Genomic DNA, 13,663 nt, shown 5'->3' on the forward strand with positions numbered 1-13,663 from the left:
TGCAAAGTCAGTAAGAAAGAATGTTTTTCCCAAGGATGTACTGCATATGTAAAGTACCGCATAATGATCCCCTCTCTGAATTACTACTGCCTTCTTACTGAGAAATACCATTCTCTGAACTCACAGACCGTAGAAACTTTGCTAGAAATCATATTCACTAGAATAACCATTCTGTTCTTGCCTGAAAGATCTAAGTCATTGAAAAGAGAGAAGCAGCTTCAATGTCCAACCTAGATACGAAGCTTCAAATAAAAGGGCTTCTGAATACGACATTGCAAGTTTCCAAGGAAACAGGCTTCTGGGTCTATTTTATTGTATAGATTTACTGTTCACCCTTTCATACACATCCTTACTGAGCAAAAAGGAAAAAGGACTCATGGATATGGACATGGACAACAGTGTGGTGACTGCTGGGGGTGGTGGGGTAAAAGGGGACTAAATGGTAATGAGGAAAAAAATACAATAATGATTAAATAAGAAATAAAAATAAAAATAAAATCTAAAAAAAAAGTATGCTACCAGCACATGATTAGATATATTGATGCAACAAAATTTCCAGAAAGAGCCCTAAAATATATGTGGTAATTTAGTACATAATAAAGGGGACATATCAAATTGACCAGTGAAAATACTAAGTTTTTAATAAATAGCAATGAGACAAATGAGTCATGATTTGGAAAGAAACTGAAGCTGAATCCATATTTTATACCTTCTACTAAATAAATAGTACTAATAAATATTAAATACCTTCTACTATTTAAATCTTTTATCAAAGATTTAAATATTAAAAATGAAACTGTAAAAATACAAGAAGAAACAATAGGAAAATTCTTTTATAACCTTAACATCTAGAAGGCCTTCCTAAACATAACACAATACCCAAAAGTTATACAAGAAAAAATGGATAAATTAGAGTACATTAATTGAATACTACACAGCTACATAAAATAAAGAGAGCTTTATAATGGAACATCAACTTTGCTACTTTTCTGTCTGGTGTTTGAAGCCCAGAGTCCACTTGGGATTATATGAGAAAAGAGCATAACAACATCGCCAATCTGGGACTAATGCAGAGATAAAATCTTGAATTACTGGTTTAACTGTGAAGAGACATGATTGAAACAACTGATAAGGGAACAACATTCTAACTCTCTGCTGACCTACATTTCCAATGCTGTATCTAGAAAGCTAGAAATACTTGGATTCAAGAAAACTCACACTTAAAATGTTGATCTGCAATAATTCCAATTAGCCTAGATATTTAATAAACTATTTTTCTCCATTATGGTTTGTAATTTTCATATTTTTAGTGTAAACTAATACTTTAGATCTCTTTTGAAACAAGCATGCATTTAAGTCAACATATCCATACTTAAAATTTCTTTGCAAATCTATTCTTCTATATTAGTGTGGCTATAATGACAAATATTTATATTCTTCAATACAAAACTCTTATCTGTCAATGATTAATTTACTGAATAAAAACCTATTCCCCTTTTAAAATACATATTTTAGGAAACACTCATCTTAGTGTTAAACTAACTAAAACCAACCCAAGCATCCAATAATAAAGAACTGTTTGACAATAAGATATCAATCAAATAAATAGGATGTAACCATCAAACATAATGGTTATAAAGGCTAGGCTAATATGTGTAAAATACATCTGACTATGGTAAGCAAAATTTTATGTATAAATTCAGCCATCTAAAAATATACATGGGAAAGCATGAAAAAATTTCAGCAAAATATTATCTGTGGGTTGGCACTATGTGATGTGATCACAGGCAGTATTGATTTTCTAGTTTTTTCCTCTTGCGAATTTTCTGTGACAAACATATATTACCTTTGTAATTAAAAATAAAAAATTATTTTATTGTAAACCAAGCGAATTTCATTATAAACAAGGAAAACAACCCTTATTTTTGAGGTATTCTAGTACGTTAAAGTATGCAGACTCAGTTGGTTTGAGATTTTATTATTCCAAAACACCACATGAATAATTAGCTCAACCCTCCAAAACCACCAATTGAAAATGTATACCAAACACATACAATTTATTTCTGAAGCTGTCCTTTCAGCTCTGGCATTCCTGTTTGTAGATCTAATGGTATGACGAATGATCGCATGAGGCTGTGGATATAAACATGATATACACAGTTAAATTTAAATTTTTTTCAATTAGTTTACATTCAATATTATTTGCATTAGTTCCAGATGAACATCTTAGTGGTTAGACAATCATATACTTTACAAAGTGGTGCCCTCAATATTTCAAGTGCCCACCTGGCACTGTACATAGTTATTACAATATGAAGGGGACAAAAAAAAAAACCCTGGAATTTATTTATAAAAAATTGTGTATTTATTCTTAAAAGTCTAAAGTTGAGTCCCCTTCAAAGTACTTTCCATTTGATGTAACACATCTATTGAGACTTTTTTCTTTTTTTTTAAATTTTTTTTTAAAACTTGAATTCTTTTTTTTAAGATTTTATTTATTTATTTTTAAAGAGGGAAGGGGGGGGAGAGAGAGAGAGAGAGAGAGAGAGAGAGAGAGAGAGAGAGAGAGAGAGAGAGAGAAACATCAATGTGCGGTTGCTGGGGGTTACGGCCTGCAATCCAGGAATGTACCCTGGCTGGTAATCGAACCTGGGACACTTTAGTTCCCAGCCCGCGCTCAATCCACTGAGCTACGCCAGCCAGGGCGAGACTTTTTTCCACTGTTCAAAACAGTTTTTGAACACATTGATTTTGATGCCTTTGGTGCTTCTGCCGTTTTTGTTTTACCTCTCCACGTTGGCAAATGTTTCCCTTTGAGGATGTTTTTCATCCAGGGAATCAAAAGAAAGTCACTTGGGGGTGAGATCAGGTGAAGGGAGAGAGCGGCACAGGGGTGATGCCATTTTCGGTCAAAAACTGCTGAACACTCAGTGCTGTGTGGGCAGGTGCACTTATAAATCACACATCATGAAATGGGGAAACACACAAAAAGAGTCTTCAAAAAAATGACTGGATTAAAATAAAAAAAAAAAATGACTGAACCTGAACGCAGCCTCTCGCATACCAGCTAGTACACTGATACAGATAGGTTCCTAGAGCATTCACCTGGTGGGGGAAACCTGTACTACAAGAGATCTGTCCTCTAGAAAATAATTCTGGTTTTTCTGGGTCATCCTTCATATTACTGACTACACATTTATTCCCTATGCTGTACTTTACATCCTCGGGACAATTTTGTGACTACCAATTTAAAGTTCTTAATCTCCTCATCTTTAAAAAAATTTTTCAGTAATACAGTTTAAAAGGTCAAACTTTCTCTTTTTCAATTAAATGTTCACTTACAAACATGACTACTAATTATAAACTGTAGGACAAAAATAAAAATATATAAGGCACACTAAGGTACTTTAAAAGTTTATTCACTTATTCCATATCTGTACTATATAAAATATTAAAGAGATTCAAAGAAAAACAGAGATCTTCAGAGAGCTTATAATATGGGAAGATAACACACAAAATACTTATAAGATTAGGAAATGGTAAGTGTAATTCATTAAGAAGATTACTATTAATGGCCTGAGGAAGGAGAAATGACTTTCACCAGAAGGGGCAGAGAAGTTCTTCATGAAAGACCTATAATCTGGTCCTGGGCCTTGATGGACAAGTAGGTACTGGATGTGCAGCAATGTGGGAAATGCATTCTAGCCAGCAGAAAGGATATGAACAAAGTAAGCCAACAAGTAAAGGAAATTGTGGTGTGTTAGAGGGATTGGAAACGGTTTTTAATTGGCTATAGTGAAGATTAAGTGAAGAGATGACAAAGCTGGCAGGAGACTGAGGAGTAGGACTCTAAAAGACACTGAGTGTCAGGCTAGGGTTCTTAATTTTATTTTCTTGGCAAATGTATTTTTTGGAGATTTCACAGAGAGGGAGTGGCATCACCAGAGTCATCTTATAACTGTGTAAGGGGGCATGGAAGGAAGAAACACTGGATACAGGGAGACTAAGTAAGAATATTACTCACTAAGTAAATGAGAAGCATACTATTTCCACTCTCTTGTACAAGTTCCTGATCCTTTTGAAATTATGCCTTCAGCTCAACCCCTGTCTACTAAATTTCTGGTGACTCCTCATTCATTGATGACTCAGACGGCAGCTCATGTTTTTTCTCTACTTCAAGATCCACCATCATACCAACAGACTTCAAAATCCCATTGTTCTGGACTTAAGTTTTCTGACCTCATCTCTAAAGACCTTTTTCCATACTTCAGTGCACTCTCTACTCCTTAGATCACACCCTGGACCCTGTCATCAGCTCTGATATACAAATTCGAACTATAGTCCAAACTCCTCATCCTTTTGAGCTCATTCTTTATTTATTTTCATTAAAATTGTTAAACATTCATATTAGAATCTCAAGTTCATCGATCAATTACTTTTTCACTCTCCATTAACATTTCTCCTATCTTCACTTTTCTTCCTATCCACTTTATATATGGTTGACCACAATTTCAAGCAATCCCTTGCCAATATACTAAATTCCCTTTGCTTTACTGTCCTTCATTACACTGGCATGCCAAAATGACAACCCTGGATGAATTAAAGTAGCTACCTTTGTGTTTGCATCTGGGATACCAATGACTGCTGGTAGAAAATTACACAGTAGAGAACACACTGAAAATTTATCTACTCTGAGGCTTCAGCTTGCTCAAAACACTTCTCTAGTCATTTAACCCATAAACTCACTACAATGTACCTTCTCCACACTCAATAAATGGTACTTTGTAGTCACCCAGCTGAGTCAAAATCTGGAATAATCCTTTACTTACTCCCCACCCCTCATGTCTTCATCCAATCACCAAATCTCTAATGTATATCTTGAATTAGTCTACTTTTCTCTATCTTTGCTCTACCACCCTAGTCTAAAACATTACTATATCTATTCTTGATAACTTCAATAGACCCTTAACAGGTTTTCTGGAATGGAATTACCATTCTAAAGTCATAAAGATCTTAAAATGCCTATTTGATTATGGGACTCCCTTACCCTTTAATGGTTCTATTGCCCTTAGACTAAAGCCTAAAATTTTCAACGTGGTTTGAAATTGGCTAGTGCCTAGCTCTGTAACTTCATTTCTCACCACTTCCTTCCTTGTTTTCTGCTCTAAAAAGACTAATTTATCTTCAGTTCCTCAAATTCATTGCCTTCTCTCTTATCACCAGACTTTCAAACATACTATTATTCCCTCTGCTCAAAGCACTTTACCTCCTCTCTTCCTCTATTTCCAATTTATCTTTCAGGTTTTCAGTATACATATCACTTCTAAAGTGAGTCCTTTCTTGTCCCTATGTTTTCCAGTTTGTAACAGTTATCACGGTTGTAGAGTGGATTTGGGAAGCCAAGCAAAATAGTACAGGGAATAAAAGATAAGTTTTGTTATTTACGTACCCAGTGAAAGACTAATTAGGGAGTTAAATAATAGCAAATTACATATATTCAAAGTAAAACAATTTTAATAATTTTTGAATTTTTAAGAGTAAATTATTATGAATTACTACAAGTCTACAAATAATTTTTAAGTAAAAACTACCTATGTATGGCTGATTTAGTTAATATTTTCAACTATTCATTTAACCTTCAATGAAACAGTCATAGGGTACCTGTGATAAAACTATGCTATATGAAGCAATTATTCATTTTCAAAGATTAGTTTTTAAAGATTGTTTAATGACTATTTCTATTAAGGTCATACATAGAAATGATGGTGTATTAACTAAAAGAATAGGCTCTAGAGTTAGTTTGCTTGGATTGAAATCCTGGTTCCACTACTTACTAGCCATATGATCTTGGCCATATTACGTCTATTCTTTCTTCTTCACTTTCTCATTTGTAAAATGGGAACAGTAATGATATCTATTGCAAAGGGTTGTTCTGAATATTAGATGAGTTAATATGGAAATTATTTGGCCTAATACTTGGCATACAATGCCTACCCAACAAGTGTTAGTAGTTATCATGATATTTAAATGGTATAATTTAAAACTTAAAAACTTGAAGTTGAAAATTTCCTTTAGTAAGTAATAATGCAAAGTTTAGTTTTATAGTCTTGTCAAAAATAAATATAGAGATACAAAAAAGAAATAAAGCATAAAGAGAAATGAAGGGATAAATTCCAAGAAACACAAAAACAAACAAGAATCAAAGAAGTGGATAAGACTGGTGAAAAAAACATATAGTTATATACAGGCATAAAAAAGGTACACACCTATGGGCAGTGTACCTCATTCCTGATTTACCAGTTATATTATTAAATGATATATTCAAAATAATTCAGTATTTTCCGTGACAATATTTTCAGAGAAGGAAAGCATATTCATAGTTATACATAGCCCTACTTGCAATTATATAAGAAATAATAGTTCTGAATCAGTACTGGAAAGGACAAATGTTCTATGGGAACTTCAACTTAATTTTTTAAAATCATTTGTATTTTGTTAATGACCTGTGTAATAAAAAAGCTACAAAGCCCTGGAAAGAACGAGGACTAAGAAATGATTAGGTTATGCATATTATACAATTTTAAAAAGAAGTATCAACTGGTAATTATATTCAAGATAAGTGCAGTTTACATTGCTAATTAATATTTGTAGCTAAATCTGTTTTAATTAACTTAAAAGAAAAAATTACAAAACAAACTGTAAGGCCATGTTAAACATTTATTTTAATATTAGATTGCAAATACCTCAAAGTCATCATCGTCTCCTTCGGGGTAATGTGCATGGTTATCTGGATTGTTCACTTTGTCCAAAAGTTCAACTGCTAGGGCCCTAGACAGACCTGACTGTCCTACAAAAGTATGCTAAATAAAAACAAAACAAATCAACATCATGAGTATGCCTTTGCCTCTATGGCTTACAGAAATGGTGTTTGTATTTTTCCACTCAGTAAATATCAGAGACAAACATATGGAAGCCTACTAATACAAATAAATTACAGAATATATTAACAAAAATATTAATCAGAGAATCCATAATTATATATTATAAAACTAAAGAACCTCTGTGGGGTAAGTTTATAACATGAATATATTAGGTGTAGAATTAAAACCTTGGCTATAACAATGACATTCATTATTCCTATCATTATACTGATAAAATTATGTTAATGTACAAAGACATACAATGAAAATCAGACATTTCAATAAAGTTTTTTTAGGCTGCTCTAATCATTGCTTTTTTGTATTATAAAAGTATTTAGCCAACACATATACACACAAAGCATTCTATAAATTTAAAGAAGTCAAGAAAAGCAATTAATTTTATATGACAGTTACATTTTTAACAGTTTTTTCTAAGGCAGGGTTTGGCAAACTACATATAGCCCATAGGTAAAATCTGGTACACTGCCTCTTTTTGTAAATAAAATTTGTTTGGGTAGTCAAGCCATACCCATTTGTATGTATTGTCTATGGCTACTTTTGTGTTTAAAGGGCAAAGCTGAGTAGTTGTTACAAAGGCTATATGGCCCACAAAGCCTAAAATATTTACTATTGGGCTCCTTACAGAAAGTTTGCTGACCCCTGCTACAAGAGATCACTAACATTTTTATATTAAAAAACCTAAATACTTTTGTTCTAGTGATATGCCTAATTAAGGTATAACTATGGGAAATTCCTCTATAATTTCAATGACTTACAGTCAGAAGTCTTTCAGCAGTTGGTCTTTTTTTGGGGTTTTTGGTTAGTGCTATTTTGACAAAATTATGGAATGTTGATGACCTTCAAATAAAAAGAGACATGTATAAAAATAAATATTTCACTAATATTAGTGTTTTGGTGTTTCTAAATAAAGTTAACTTACAAGTAGTTAGAAAGTCTAAGACACATGAGTTTGTTTTCCTTTAGGCCTCTTAGGTCTACATATGCCAAAAACTAAATCCAAAGCACAGTGTATTCCTTGAAAACATGTACCAGTTTCATTTCTTAAGTAAAATGCAATTAGTTAAGAGAACAGTAATATAGGAGCTCTAAAAAAATACACTAAAAAGTAGAAATGCATAGTTGTATCATTTACAGGATGCATAATCTTGTGTTTCAGGAATTCTATTAAGTAATCAAAATGACCTTTTCTCAATGTCTAATTTATGTAGAATGTAAATATTTTGCTATACTAAAAGAGATGAATGGCATGGAGAATAGTGTGGAAATGTAAAAGACTATTTAAAGTCCTTAAAAGTCACCAAATTTGTTACAAAACAAGGGCAAGGAAGAAGGAGTGATTTTAGCAACCAGAAGAGTTTTCCTGCCCTCTGCATTAATAAAATGGGGAAAATAAAAAGATATAACTCAAAGATATAAATCATGTTTGGATTATTAATTACAAGCCAAAATTCCACTGGAGGGACTGAGTAAGAACCGAAGAGAATAACCTTAGTCATTAGCAATGACAGCAAACACATAGCAGTTCTCTTCAGAGAAATCACATCACTGCATTATATTTGGTGACTTGTGGAGAAGACAACATGGAGTCATAAAGTGCCTGAAATTGGCAAAGGTACTCCAATGGTATGACTTTTCTGGATTGTGATTGTGAACTCAGTGGTTACAGCTAATAGTCACTCATTCCTGAATGAATATTCAGTCATTCCTGCCAAAAAGCCCTCCACTATCAGTTACTTAAAAACTTGGGGTAACAAGGAATAGGAAGAAGCCCAAGTTAATACAAAGAAATACAGCTAGCAGAATATAAGCTCCTTTATTTCCACAGTGTGATCTGCCTTTCACGTCTAGCATCATCCCCAGAATGGCCTGACTCCTAAGTAATACTATGCACAGAAGGGGACTAAATGGTAATGGAAAAAAAAATACAATAAAGATCAAATAAAAAAAATTACACAGTAGTTTAGAACCTGTTTTGGGAATGGGCCTCTTAGAATCTGAAATAAGATATGAACTATCTCACCAGAAAAATGAATATACATATGTACAGAATATTGGGGGCCCATCAACCCTCAACCTTTCAATCTAGATGAAAGATTACTTAATTTAAAAACTTAGAAACTTATTTGCAGTTTTTTAAAAAAATTAAATGTATGGGAAGACATTACCAGAAAAACAATTTTCAATTTTTATCATTCAACTGAAAACATCTGTATGAACCATAAGACTATTCAAACTGCTTTACTCTGTACAAAAAGAAGAGATTAGAATAAAAATTAAGTAATAACCCTTTTAAATATTAAGGAAGGAAGGTAGATTTTAAGTGTCATGGTATCTGGGAACCTTTTCATATCATCTTCCATAACAGTTACCATGTAATTAATGACAGTAAAGTATAGGGCAAAAATATGAAATCTCCAAAATCTTAATGTTTTTATTTCAAATCCTTTCCTCACCACACCTTTTACCCAAGCTGGCAGACATAAGAATATGATCAGAGTTTTTTAAAAGAGTAACACATTATAAAGGAACACTACCAGAAAAACCTACATCCTTGCCATAGCTCTCAAGTACATTAATGTGTAACTTCAGGTGAAGCAGCTGTTTAAAGGCTCTGGGCTTCAGTTTCATCTTCTATAAAATAAGAGAATTAAACCTGTTTCCCTTTCCAACTGTAAAACTGGACAAATCTACATATTATTTAACTTACCATTTTGTTTTGTCCTTTAGTTTCGGGGGCTGAAAATTACTTTTTGACATTAAGAAGAGGGCCCTGAAATAAATATTTCAGTTAAAGAGCAATACCAAAATACTTTTATTACTACATCTAACAATCAGAATGAATATTCTATAATAAATTTATATAAGATTACTACATATATAGGCAATGATGAAAACTTGTATGAAATATGAAAATTAAATTTTTTTTAATTTTTAGAAAGCCTATGGAAAATTTCTCCTGGCTAGAGAAAGGATCTTTAAATTTCAAACAAGCTCTAATTCACACAGCAAAGCTACTAAATGTTCGAGAAGGGTTTTGCTACTATACTGTTATATATATAACTAGTATTATATCTTAAGTAAAAATCTATATAGTTGTCTATCATTCTGTATACAGGTTGTACGTTTAACTGAAGATTTGCCTCTACAATTATTCTGGGTGTATAGGAAAATCATATTCACTTCATAGTCTGTTTTCCCTTTTGGACAATAATTTTCCACATTCTCTCATGAATAATACAGAAGTCAACCTAGAAGAGGACTTACTTTCTCTAGGAATCTACCTATAATCCATTTTCTATGGACTATAGGGGCAGAAAAATGGAGGGTTTAAGAAGGAAGTTCTAAAATACTCTATTTTACTATTTCCTATAAAACCCTTCAAGGTTTCTAGGCAAACTCCTTAGTCTTTTTTTAATACCAAAGATATTTTCTCCTTTTAAAAATGAAATGATTCATATGCAAAGGAAAATTCAAACAGAAATAAAGGTCTATATTCCTACAACCCCAAAACATTATTTTAAATGTTCTGGTCTTCTTTTTAGTCTTTATCTTAATAAATAACCAATTAGTACATCATTGTAGTAGGTAGTATTATGTTCTGCCTTTTTTAAAACTAATAATCAAGTTTCCATGTTGCTTTGGTTTATATATGTATACAATAGTTGTCCTTACTTGCTAAAATAATTTGCTTACCAATTTATCAACTATTAGACATTTAGATTTTTCCCTGTTAACCTGAAATGGATAATTCTTAATTTTTTTCTTAAATTATTTCCAAAGTATAATTTTCTAAGTAGTGAAATCACTGAAACATTTGGATGGCCAATAACAAATAATGTATAAATTATTTTCCTAGGAGTCTATACTTATTGGCATTCTACCTAAATGTGGATATCTCTTAACTTGAATAACTTCAGTTACTTGTGAGGTCAAATAGTGTTCCATGTTCTTTAGTATCTGATACTTGCTCATAAACAACCTATATTTTGCCTATAAAGTCTCTGAATAAATTCCTTATACAATATATATCATTCTGTCTATGATATGAGAACAAGTTCCCCCTTCTGTTGATTTTTTTAACTTTAAATTTAAAAGTTTAAATTTTAGCCAATTTATATTTTCCTTCAAAATATTAAAAACTCTTTAGAAGTCTCTCTTTTTCTGAGAAGCAATTTATCCTAAAACGCAAATGATAATTACACGAAGTATAACTACCTCTTTGTCCCTAGAAAGAGGTTAAAAAAAAAAAGAAAAAGTGAAAGTAAAAGAAAGTGGGGGAAAAAAACCCCACCATGATGAAAGAATAAATAATCTAATCTGTATTCTATCCTTTGTTTATAATTCTACTTAAAACCCAAAAAAGAAACAAGTTCAATTGATGGAAGAATCAATGTAAAAACTTAAAAAGACTTCAGACAGTATAGACTATTCGCTCCCAATTGTTTTAGAATAGCAACACAAGATTGGGGCAGGGCGGGGTTTAGATGAGATTATCCTTAAGTTCCTCTAGTATTTTACCATACTTGATAATGAACTTAGAATACCTAGGTTTTTGGTATCTCATTCTCCAATAAGACCTATTAATAACTGCATAATTGTAAACAGTGAGAACACCTCATTGGATGAAGATCAAACATAGGTGGCTGAAGTTCTCCAAGTTCAATTGCTGTTATTCCTACTGCCCAGATATCACAGAGTTGGTTGTAACCACCATTCTTTTCTACTGCTGCAACTTCTGGGGCCATCCTAGAAGGAATCAGTGAATATATCATTTTTACTTTTTAGAAATGATATAAAATCTGCTACTTTTGTTATATTTACTAGACTTCTTGGAGGAAAAGCAGCTGAGAGGCATTTACTGAGAAAGAAGAAACTTTACTAGAAAAGACTTATAAAGACCTCATACATATAGAGACACACACTCTTTACATTTATTTAAAAATCTTAAATCTTCTCCTCTGAATACTAGTGCTCTGAGGAAAAATCAAGCTGTCTTACTTAGTTTCTGTTATGAGAACCTTGTTATATAAAATGTGAAAAGAACACCTAAGTCCCCATTCAGGTCAGAGATGTGACCAGTGAGTCCCCCATGGATGAAGTAAGGCAGAATGTGTGCCACTCTTCAGACAGAATAGAACTTAAGATAAGCATGGAAGACACATATACTAGGGAGCTAATAACTAGTATCTAGAATAGTGAGGGAAGAAAAAAGTGATAATTTTGACTAAGAAGAGTGTTCACAAGGGAGGAGAGTCACAGGAAAGAGACTGAGGAGGGAAATAGGCATGCGATGAATGGAATTTTATAGATAGCGCAGACAATATATGTTTTCTTTTAACTTTATTTAAATATTTATTGGGGCTTTTCTTCTGTTCAAAGTGATATGTGCTGCCCTGGCAGGTGTGGCTCAGCGGATTGCGTGCTGGCCTGCGAACTGAAAGGTCACAGTTCAATTCCCAGTCAGGGCATATGCCTGGATTTCAGGCAAGGTCCCCAGTTGCAGGCATGCAAGAAGCGACCTATTGATGTTTCTTTCCTTATCTTTCTCCATCCCTTCCCCTATCTCTAAAAATAAATATTTTTCTTAAAAAGTAGTATTTGTTGACTGAAGAGATTTTGGAATATAGGAAAAATATGGAAGAAAACAAGTTAAAGATTATCCCACTCAAAGAGAACCACTGTTTCACATACTTTCACCCACATACATGTCTTTTATAAAAATGATATTATACTGCATATGCTATTTTTAATCTTTTTTTATTATCATTATGTCATAAGCCTATCCACTGACCATTCATCTTTTATAACAGGATTTTTAAGACCAGCAATTTTATTACATTGCTTTGAACAAATGTACATAATTTCCTTATCTAACTTTCCATATGCATATACTCCATTTTTCATAAAGTATTTGATAAAGCTCTTAATATATAAATCTCTATGTCTCTTTGATAAATTAATACAAGCAGAACTGAGACTAGAACATAAACATTACTTAAGGTTTTTGAAAAATATTATTGCCAAATTATCTTTCAAAACTGTTCTACCAATTTCTACTTTCATTGTCAAATATTTAGTGCTAGTCATAGGTATTATCCAGGATTCCAAATATTTTCTTGGATAATAGAATGTCACTGTTTATTTAATTTGCATTTTTGGTCATCATTGGGGGAAACAGTTTTCATATTTTATGACATCTTATATGTATTATTTTAATAACTGTTTCTAAGGAACATTCTTTTTACTGATTTAAAGATTAAAACCTAGATTGCCATGCATATTTTAGCTACTAATTCCTGGTTTGTAACCTGCCTTTCCCTTTTCAGCTGGTGGACATATAATAGCTTTAAATTTTCATGCAGTTGAATCTACCAAATTTTCTCTTATATTTTATGCTCTTATTCCAAAAAAGACTTATTCAACTTTTAAAGCAGATAGTCACTGATATTTCTTTTGGTTTTACTTTTATAATTGACTATTTCCATATACAATGTATAATGATATTATTATGAGGTATGGAGTTACTTAAATTTCTTTCCAAATAATAAAAAATTCAACCTTTCATCAACCTTTAAATGGGACTGTTTATAATATTCACTAAATGATTTTACATATTGAAATTTACTACTAGGTTTTCTATTATATTTCAATTATCTGTCTTCATTAATAAAAGCAGTGTTTTAGGAAGATTATTTGGTCAGTAATTGGAAGGATGCATTAAG

The 13,663-nt window shown here is 32.2% G+C and overlaps 1 protein-coding gene across 4 annotated transcripts in view; it reads right to left on the reverse strand.

The window, feature by feature from the left end:
- MAP4K5 (mitogen-activated protein kinase kinase kinase kinase 5) overlaps positions 1-13,663 on the reverse strand; it is a 105,788-nt gene that overhangs the window by 39,455 nt on the left and 52,670 nt on the right. For all 4 annotated transcript variants that reach the window (XM_045823036.1, XM_045823037.1, XM_045823035.1 and 1 more), the window contains 5 exons: positions 11,556-11,687; positions 9,649-9,711; positions 7,697-7,778; positions 6,744-6,860; positions 2,055-2,133 (listed from right to left, as the gene is read on the reverse strand). In XM_045823036.1, the coding sequence (XP_045678992.1) occupies positions 2,055-2,133; positions 6,744-6,860; positions 7,697-7,778; positions 9,649-9,711; positions 11,556-11,687 (473 nt within the window). The remainder of the gene's footprint in view (positions 1-2,054; positions 2,134-6,743; positions 6,861-7,696; positions 7,779-9,648; positions 9,712-11,555; positions 11,688-13,663) is intronic.

This window comes from Phyllostomus hastatus, unplaced genomic scaffold (genome assembly GCF_019186645.2).
Source record: "Phyllostomus hastatus isolate PE091 unplaced genomic scaffold, TTU_PhHast_1.1 phas_scaffold_501, whole genome shotgun sequence".
Classification (NCBI taxonomy): Eukaryota; Metazoa; Chordata; class Mammalia; order Chiroptera; family Phyllostomidae; genus Phyllostomus; species Phyllostomus hastatus.